Below are 10,268 nucleotides of genomic sequence, written 5' to 3' on the forward strand. Positions count from 1 at the left end.
GTTCTTTTGTATTTCACATACATCAGCATCACTGATCAACAGCAGGCATTACAATACAGTCTCAGTGCTATATCGACACAGAAACCCCCCATGCGTCTGAAATCACCTGCTTTTACAGTACTGTATTTTATGGACGCACTTCTCGGTTGGTAGAACAGTCCGTTCTTTCAGTATGCATGCGAGCAGTATGAATAGGTTTTGGACATACTTCATGGGATGTGAGTATTGACCCGTGACCCGAATATATGATGTATGATAACAGCCACGGAAATAATCCACTCTGGTTTTGTTAAACAACAGCATGGAAGTTTCAAAGCATAGATTCTATATGTAATCCAAAATCCTACACCAAATGAGTGGCAAACAAAGGAAATTAAAAACCTCTGACTCCCTTCTTCGTTCAATAATATGTCTGGTTAGAGAAATTGCCAAATGAGAGAAAATAATCACACACCCTTAATTACATTCTTCTAGGTTGACTGCTGCTTAGCTTGTCTTAAAAGGATAGTTCAACCAAAAATGAAAATTCTCTCATTCACTTACCCTGATGCCATCCCAGATGTGTATAACTGTCTTTCTTCAAGAGCACACAAATGAAGATATTTAGAAGAAGATAGAGCTCTGTCAGGTCCTTATAATGCAAGTAAATGTGTGCCAGCACTTTGACGGTCCAAAAGTCACATTTAGGCATCATAAAAGTAATCCATGCGACTCCAGTCCCAGTGGATGTCTTCTGAAGCAAATCGAAACGTTTGTGTAAAAAATAAATCGATAATTAAAACATTTTTAACTTTTAAAAAGCACTTCCTGCCAGCAGCTGATGCATCACATAGCTGTCACGTGATGTAAGCGTGCTGGCGAGTTCATGTGAGAATAACAGAAAAACGAACATCACGTGAGAGTTCAGCCATTTCAAACAGCATCAGAGCCCTGGACGGAAGTACCGATTTAAAGTTAAAACCGTTTTAATTAACGACTTGTTTCTTACATAAACCTATTGATTCACTTCACAAGACATTCACTGATCGACTTGAGTTGCATGGATTACTTTTATGCTGCCTAAATGTGACTTCTGGACTGTCAAAGTGCTGGCACCCATTTACTTGCATTATAAGGACCTGACAGAGCTCGATCTTCTTCTAAAAATCTTCATTTGTGTTCTGTTGAAGAAAGAAAGTCATACACATCTGGGATGGCATCAGGGTAAGTGAATAATGAGAGAATTTTCATTTTTGGGTGAACTATCCCTTTAACAGCACACAGGTAATTAGGCCTGCATCTTTATCTCATCTGTCTTAACCAGATACACCTTCCTAAACGTCTGACATTTATAATGTGCTGGATCATCCGTTGATAACTTTAATATGTATTTGTTTTATTTATTGAAATTAAAAGTAGTTTTACTTATGACTAACGTGAAGTATTTTGCAAGCATGTCTCAGTGGGATGTCCTTATCATTTTCTCCTGAATTTCCGTGCCGTTTTCAACCACAAGATGTCACCAATGATACCGATGAACACCATCCAACCAGTGAAGGGAATACAGAGAGGGGGGAGCTAGTGGGCAGTGGTCTGGGAGCTTTGGATGTTCCCTTATTGTCCTATAACGTCATTAGCAAGGACCACACGTATTCACTCACATTTAAAGAAAAAATATATAGGCCTATATCTTATATATACAGTGTATATAGTTTCACTTCCTCTGTCCAACCTTAATTCAGTACAGAATTGTCTATAGTATTCATTTTCAGAGGAAGTGAAACTAATTTTACTGTTCTGATAATATATTTTCTCAATTGCGATGTAATTTCGACCTTCCTTTTTGTGAGCCTTGCACACACTATGCTTGCACAATGACTTCCCATGCATTCGGCTGCCTTATAAGTAATAGCCTGCATTATAACAAGCCCCTTCTTTATCAGATTTCCTTTCAAACAGCTTCATTGGACAGGCGCTCTTATCGTTTTTCCCTGGAATTCAATACGCTTTCCCATCTGCGTGAACAGGCCAGAGATCAGCTCCCGACTGCCTCATATCGCGTGTGATGTAGGAACAGGACACGCTGGAGCAGACCGGGAGTCAGCGGATAACAGCCAAAGAATCGCATGTGTTCCAGTAAAGTTCGAAAGCTGCCCCGGTTGCCAAATACCACATTGCGAACAGGAAGTTTCGTGTTAAGTGTCTGAGCTATTCGTTCGGAAACTGTATGTGTTTGTGGGTGAAATCGCATGTTTTATTTGTGTACAGAGTGAAATATAGGAAATAAAGACAATTCGACTTCTCTTAGTTTACGATACGGCAACGCGCTGACAAATAAGGTAAAGCAATCCGTTTTCTGGTAATATTCTTTAATATTTTTGTTTGTACGATGTGTGGTGGAATTGATATGGATGATTTTTGTTTTTAAAGGACGGGCACGATGTATTTCACAGCTCTATGCAGTCAGATAGTTCTCATGCTTCTTTGCCACGCACTTTGTTACGGTAAACTTACACTTAATATTACAGTGCTAATGTTGTTACACAATAATAATATAAATATAATTAAGTACTATGCCTAATTATAATAATAATTTGTCCGTTTACAAGCGGCCTCACAAAGTAATAACATTAAATGGTATTCATATGTACACTCAATAATTAATTGTAAGATTTACACAATACAATTTTATATAAAAAATCATTTAAAAAAATCAAATTGAGTTGAGTAATCTTTAAAAAAAATACACATTGGCTAGATACATGTACAATATTTTAAATTGTATTCATTTAATTATGTTTATCATTAAACAATTCAATGTTATAAAATTGAAATGCGTAAATAAAAAATAAAAAAAAATAGGCTGTAATAGGTTTTTGAGTACTTGGGCTACATAAATAGGAAAGTAACAAAGCCATAATTTCAGTCTGTTTTAAGAACAGTGCAATTCTTACAAAAAGCACTGCAGAACAATTCATTCACATTAATTTGGTGTTCAAATTGTATGTTTCTTTTTATCAATTCATTAAAAACATTCTAGAACCAGCAGAGGAGGACTTCAGCTGTTTCAATGACTATGAAAGAGAAATGAAATGCAGTCTTTCTTCTAAAAATCTCATAAATTGCTCTGAATACAAGCTCAACACAACACACACTGTATTAGAAGAGTAAGTGATTTTATTTCTACTATGCTACAGGCATATAGTTCCATTATAACTATAACCATGATGTGGTTACTGGGTTGTGAGAATTGAACAAATCTTTTTATCCATCAACATCTGAATTTACTGTTCATTGCAATTCATTGTACATTCTTATATTACAGGCTAAATAAATATACATGTATTTTTGAGAGAAGTCATCACAATGCTAGTGTTTGTGAATGCAAGTTTGAAATACCAGGGTTTGTTCCGATGGAGATCTTCTGTACTACACTTCTGCAGGGAGTGAATGTTTTATTCACAAAAAATTTTTCAACTCTGGAGTTCAGTGAGTATAATCTTTGTTTATACTGTATGTTCATGTTAATTTATATTAAAAAAATAAAAAAAAAATGTATAGCATTTATGCTTTTTTTATTATTATTATTTTTATTCAATTCTGTAATAAAAAAACAAAAAAGTTGACTTTTTGTGGATGTATTTTGATACATCACTTACAAATGCCTTCTTCATTTTCTCCAGTCAAACCAAAAACTCCAGCTATCTTATCGGTGCAGAAGACTCCAAATGGAGACTTTAAAGTAACTTGGGACAACAAGTACAAGGATAAAACTAGATATTTTGCACAAAGTTTGAGTATAGAGCTGACTTATGGCATCAAAGGAGGAAAAGACACAGTAAGGAAGAATATATGAACCATATTCACAGTATATGATCATATGGATGTGTCATAAAGAAATAAAAAACAAATCTTTGTCCATACAGGTGTCCAAAATGGTGATGGACAGTATGGGATTCTATGAGATTGTGGGTAGAAATCTCCAGCCAAATACCGACTACATTCTGACAGCAAGAGTGAAAACAAACTATAACAATAATGAGATATTTAGTGACCGAAGCACACCATATGAATTCACTACTTGTAAGTCTATGTATATTTGTCTCAAATTAATCTCCACAGGTATGGTATACGCTTAAATAAAACTGATAAATCTTTGTGTTTCACAGCTCCGTCCCTTAGTGAAATACTCAAAATAGTAATTCCAGGTGTATGTGTTGGTTTGATCATTATAATATTCATTATCTTCATCTGCTTTTTCAGGTAAAGATCTCTATTTGATCTCTTTCCATTAGTCTACATTAAACCATTTAACAATACTTTTTTTTCTTCTTCTTCTTCTTGCCCAATTCAATTCTGACACATTTGATTTCCTCATTACAGAATCAAGAGGATGTGGTGGGACAAGATCACCAAGCCAGAAATAGATCCAAACCTTGGAAAACAGAAGGTTAGAGAGAGAGATAAAATTTGTTTTGCTAACATTATTAATTCACTGTAAAAACCAAAAAACAAAAAAAAAAAACAAGTAATTAAAAATAATTCAAGGCACCATTTGGGGTTCCTCAGATGCCACATCAGTGAAACTCTCTGAAGATCCTCCAGACACCCTTTTAGTTCTCTGAGAAACTTACTCATAGTTTCTGCAGGAACTCTCAAGGACTGTCAATGGTTCATTAATAAGCAAAAAGTATCAAGGCACTTGAAATATTCCTTGAGGACATAAACAGGATATTTGAGGCTCTTTTACAGGGTTTCTGTAGAGGGTTCTGCCGGTGTGGCAGCTGAGAAATCCCAAATGGTGGCTTGTGTATATTTAAATTATTACAGTGTATCCTGGAAAATAAATCTCAGTTTTATTATAATCTTGATTAATATCAATATGAGTTCCATATTTTTTCATTGTTTCATAGGGTCACATGTTGCCTCCTTCCAATATGAAGTTCTCCCCAGTCGTTGTTGAGATTCCAAAACTGGACCTCCAGGAAGAAAAGAAATGGTAAGGTTTTCTGAGTTCTGCCAAAACATTGAAAACATGCTTGACTTTCTTCAGTCTAATTCTGATTAATGGAAACATGCCTCAACATGTTTTACTTTCTACAGGTTAGTAGCGTTGTCGGAAGATACAAACAATGAACAAAGTTTCAATAGTGTTGACTCGACTCATAGTGTGGATTATGGTCAGGCGTGCTCTGGTATCCAGGAACAGAATATGAGCATACTAACACGCACCATGCTTGCCCTGCAAGAGCTGCCATTGTTACCCACTAACACTGTGATACCAAGCAAAAGTCTAGATATTGGTTCCCAAAGAGAAAGCAATAGTGCAAACAGAGATTCGGGGAATGGCTCAGGGTCATCGTTTTTAAGAAACAATTCCTATTTGGAATCATCAGTCCCAGATGATTCTTCATTCTTAGATATCTCTTTTGATCCTTCATATCAGTCTTACAAGAGGGAATTTTTTAATCCGGACCCAGTAGACTGCCTTAAGACCCAGCTTAATTCTGCTATTGTGGAAGATGGATATCAGGACATAGGAAATGTAAATCATGCAAACGGTAGCTCTGATGTTAATGAGAAGTTCATCATGAAAAATCTTATCACCTCTAAAAATCCACTGTATCCTTGTTTGACTCCCCATGATGATGGCATCACCCCAAGTAGTGATTGCTACCAGGATTTCCAAAGCTTATCGAAAAACACAGGAGAACAATGGAGCCCTACCACGTGTGCTGAAATAGCACTTGGGGAGTGTGGAGCACTGAAAATCCCTCAAACCGTTTTGGGTACTGACCATACACCCACATCAGTTCAACAAAGTTCTTGGACCTCTTCTTTGCATATCTCACCCTGCATTCAAATGGACAGTTCCTATCATTCTGTTTAACTCTGCAGTCAAAACAGATACAAGGTAAACGCTTGTAACGTTGCATTAATTTTCTGTGTAATCTCATGGGATGTTACACTTGCAGTGAATTTTGATGAATCATTCATTTGAAAGCATGACCTGTGACAACTAAATTAAGGGTTTCAAAAAGGGGTTCTCACAGCGATGCCATAAAAGTACCATTTTTGGTTTTTAAGAAACTTTTTCCACCACAAAAAACATTTTGTATTATGGAAAGGTCCCATTGATGGAAGAGGTTTTTCATGGAACCATACATGCTAATATATTTTTAATATATGTTTAAATCTTTTAGACACCGAGCCGAAACCTTAAACACTGGCTTAAATGCTTCAATCATGATGCCAGTGTTTGACATTTTAAAGTCACATTTGATAAGGCATATTTGAAAGGCATTATGATAAGGTCAAATGGTATCCTCTTCAGTATTAGAAAACAAAGTGAACTGAACCTGTATTTTTCAATTTTTTTGCCCTGTATATACAATAACTTTTGGTTTGGATGACATTGTTACTTCTTGTTGTTTGTGGTCGAGGATTATGATATTGTCACTATTTTTGTAACAGCAAACTGTTTAATAGTCACTCAGACCTCTTAACAATACTACTACTATTGCAAAAAAAAAAAAAGAAAAAAGTATTTGACTGTATATTTTCCTTGTACAGGTGCATCTCAAATTAGAATGTCGTGGAAAAGTTCATTTATTTCAGTAATTCAACTCAAATTGTGAAACTCGTGTATTAAATAAATTCAATGCACACAGACTGAAGTAGTTTAAGTCTTTGGTTCTTTTAATTGTGATGATTTTGGCTCACATTTAACAAAAACCCACCAATTCACTCTCTCAAAAAATTAGAATACATCATAAGACCAATAAAAAAAAAAACATTTTTAGTGAATTGTTGGCCTTCTGGAAAGTATGTTCATTTACTGTATATGTGCTCAATACTTGGTAGGGGCTCCTTTTACTTTAATTACTGCCTCAATTCGGCGTGGCATGGAAGTGATCAGTTTGTGGCATTGCTGAGGTGGTATGGAAGCCCAGGTTTCTTTGACAGTGGCCTTCAGCTCATCTGCATTTTTTGGTCTCTTGTTTCTCATTTTCCTCTTGACAATACCCCATAGATTCTCTATGGGGTTCAGGTCTGGTGAGTTTGCTGGCCAGTCAAGCACACCAACACCATGGTCATTTAACCAACTTTTGGTGCTTTTGGCAGTGTGGGCAGGTGCCAAATCCTGCTGGAAAATGAAATCAGCATCTTTAAAAAGCTGGTCAGCAGAAGGAAGCATGAAGTGCTCCAAAATTTCTTGGTAAACGGGTGCAGTGACTTTGGTTTTCAAAAAACACAATGGACCAACACCAGCAGATGACATTGCACCCCAAATCATCACAGACTGTGGAAACTTAACACTGGACTTCAAGCAACTTGGGCTATGAGCTTCTCCACCCTTCCTCCAGACTCTAGGACCTTGGTTTCCAAATGAAATACAAAACTTGCTCTCATCTGAAAAGAGGACTTTGGACCACTGGGCAATAGTCCAGTTCTTCTTCTCCTTAGCCCAGGTAAGACGCCTCTGATGTTGTCTGTGGTTCAGGAGTGGCTTAACAAGAGGAATATGACAACTGTATCCAAATTCCTTGACACGTCTGTGTGTGGTGGCTCTTGATGCCTTGACCCCAGCCTCAGTCCATTCCTTGTGAAGTTCACCCAAATTCTTGAATCGATTTTGCTTGACAATCCTCATAAGGCTGCGGTTCTCTCGGTTGGTTGTGCATCTTTTTCTTCCACACTTTTTCCTTCCACTCAACTTTCTGTTAACATGCTTGGATACAGCACACTGTGAACAGCCAGCTTCTTTGGCAGTGAATGTTTGTGGCTTACCCTCCTTGTGAAGGGTGTCAATGATTGTCTTCTGGACAACTGTCAGATCAGCAGTCTTCCCCATGATTGTGTAGCCTAGTGAACCAAACTGAGAGACCATTTTGAAGGCTCAGGAAACCTTTGCAGGTGTTTTGAGTTGATTAGCTGATTGGCATGTCACCATATTCTAATTTTTTGAGATAGTGAATTGGTGGGTTTTTGTTAAATGTGAGCCAAAATCATCACAATTAAAAGAACCAAAGACTTAAACTACTTCAGTCTGTGTGCATTGAATTTATTTAATACACGAGTTTCACAATTTGAATTGAATTACTGAAATAAATGAACTTTTCCACGACATTCTAATTTATTGAGATGCACCTGCATATAGCTAGTACTTCTCTGACTCTAACTATTCTCAATTGCATGCTTGCTATCTTTTGACCATGGCATTCTAACACAAGAAAAGTAAAGCACTTTGTTTTTTAAAGCACCTTTAAAAAAAGAGTGATATAAATGTAAAAATGTTACATATTGTTCTAATATGATTCTTTTCAAGTAAAACTTCATATTAGTGAAATAGAGTGTGAGTAGTTGAGTTTCTTTCAAAAGAGAACTAGAACTGGTTTTGTTCTACATGTTACACTGTAAGAACCAGGAAACTGTACAAATATTTTTCTAATTTCTTTGGAAGTCACACACGTCATATACACTGGCATGTCATGACATTTATTCTCCAAATGTAAGTGCTGTTCAAAGTAAGTTAATCTAAACTGAGTTTACCTGGGTTCTCCATTATAGTTCACATACTGTGATCTCAAATTACAGGATTGCTGGTATGTAAATGGTCTTAATGGAAAAGATTACAGTACAATTCTCTGCAGTAAGAATGATACAGATTATATATATTTTGAAATACCATCTCTTCAAATTAATGCAATATTAACAGCCATTTGAAAGCTGTTGATCTAGACTAACGTAACTAATAATTATCTTGAGATACTGTAAACATAATACATACAGGAACAGTTAATTTGGTCTTGAATACATTTGTTTTTCTTTACTCACAGCAAGTAAAAGACACAAAAAAGAAATGAGAGAAATCTGCTTTTTTTCAAAACAGACTTCCATCCGTCTTAATTTTCCAGTCTGTCACTGAACTGTGGGCTAGACTGCCTCCTGTGTTTACATTCTTGAATTTTCCAGTTTATCCCTTGCATGCATTTAATAATGTTAAATGGACTATTGAAGCACCATCTGCTGGGCCTAAATTCAAAACGGCCTAGTCTTTCATGAAATCATACCTGACATTGTGACTGTATACTGATTGTGCGTATGTATATACAATATACAATTTCATAGTCCAAATTAGCTTTGCTTAATAAAGTTACATTGGCAATAACTAGATCACAATTTTGAATTAAATACAGAAGTCAGAGTGTTGTGGGCGCAATTGCCAACAGTTGAATATTAACCCACTGACTGTATCTCAAATGAGCATATAGTTTTATTCTTTATGTGTTAACAATTATTTTGTTGTTTGGAGCAATATTTGTTTAAAGCAGGTGTCTAAATTTTACTTATACTTGTATTGCATAATTAGTTATACCCTTTGTACTAACGAAAACTGATCATCTTATACCTCAATAACAGCGTCTTTAACAGATATACTGATTAAATTATGTCCATTAGAAATTTTAAGGAGTTAAAGGTCATACAATTTTATATTTCATAGTTACAATTGCCCTCAACCTCAATCATATAAAAATATGTATGGTATACCAGCTACAGTATTAGCATCTGTAATATATGGTAACTTTTAACTAACAATGTACGGATAAAATAGATGTTTCAATTTAAAGGCATCAACACTTGACAACTTTAGAAAAAAATGGGATAGCCAAAAATATTTACATGCCTCATGCAAGCTTTATATATATATATATATATATATATATATATATATATATACGTGTGTGTGTGTATATATATATATATATATATATATATATATATATATATATATATATATATATATATATACACACACACACATACATGTATATATATATATATATATATATATATATATATATATATATATATATATATATATAAGTGAAAAGATCACATTTTATCATACTGTAGGCACAGTAGTAGAAGTCTGTTGAGCATACGTATACACTGGCAGCCAAAGGTTTGGAATAATGTACAGAATTTGCTGTTATAGAAAGAAATTGGTACTTTTATTCACCAAAGTGGCATTCAACTGATCACAATGTATAGTCAGGACATTAATAACATGAAAAATTACTATTACAATTTGAAAAAATCTTCAGAACTTATTTAAAGAGTTCTCATCAAAAAATCCTCCACGTGCAGCAATGACAGCTTTGCAGATCCTTGGCATTCTAGCTGTCAGTTTGTCCAGATACTCAGGTGACATTTCACCCCGGGGTTAAGATCCATAACACTCTTTTCCAATTATCTCTTCCAATGTCTGTGTTTCTTTGCCCAAT

The 10,268-nt window shown here is 35.3% G+C and overlaps 1 protein-coding gene across 2 annotated transcripts; it reads left to right on the top strand.

Annotated features, from left to right (window-relative positions):
- Positions 1–1,869: 1,869 nt before the first annotated feature.
- Positions 1,870–8,333, top strand: il4r.2 (interleukin 4 receptor, tandem duplicate 2). 2 transcript variants are annotated; one of them, XM_051713814.1, is made up of 10 exons: positions 1,870–2,318; positions 2,410–2,483; positions 3,029–3,146; positions 3,305–3,468; positions 3,663–3,817; positions 3,906–4,062; positions 4,149–4,242; positions 4,363–4,429; positions 4,893–4,978; positions 5,083–8,333. In XM_051713814.1, the coding sequence occupies exons 2-10, from the start codon at positions 2,420–2,422 to the stop codon at positions 5,867–5,869; spliced, it is 1,692 nt and encodes a 563-aa protein (XP_051569774.1). In that variant the 5' UTR covers positions 1,870–2,318; positions 2,410–2,419; the 3' UTR covers positions 5,870–8,333. The 2 variants fall into 2 exon arrangements, with proteins under 2 accessions (XP_051569774.1, XP_051569773.1); XM_051713813.1 differs by having other exon boundaries at positions 1,871–2,318; positions 3,020–3,146.
- Positions 8,334–10,268: the final 1,935 nt, after the last annotated feature.

Source organism: Myxocyprinus asiaticus, chromosome 13, assembly GCF_019703515.2.
Source record: "Myxocyprinus asiaticus isolate MX2 ecotype Aquarium Trade chromosome 13, UBuf_Myxa_2, whole genome shotgun sequence".
In the NCBI taxonomy this organism is placed as follows: domain Eukaryota; kingdom Metazoa; phylum Chordata; class Actinopteri; order Cypriniformes; family Catostomidae; genus Myxocyprinus; species Myxocyprinus asiaticus.

Bases quoted from the DNA above. Each gene is read 5' to 3' on its own strand.
- il4r.2 (XM_051713813.1), top strand. From the start codon at position 2,420: ATGTATTTCACAGCTCTATGCAGTCAGATAGTTCTCATGCTTCTTTGC. The intron at 3,469-3,662 runs GTGAGTATAATC...CATTTTCTCCAG, and splicing joins TTTTTCAACTCTGGAGTTCA to TCAAACCAAAAACTCCAGCT. The intron at 4,243-4,362 runs GTAAAGATCTCT...TCCTCATTACAG, and splicing joins ATCTTCATCTGCTTTTTCAG to AATCAAGAGGATGTGGTGGG.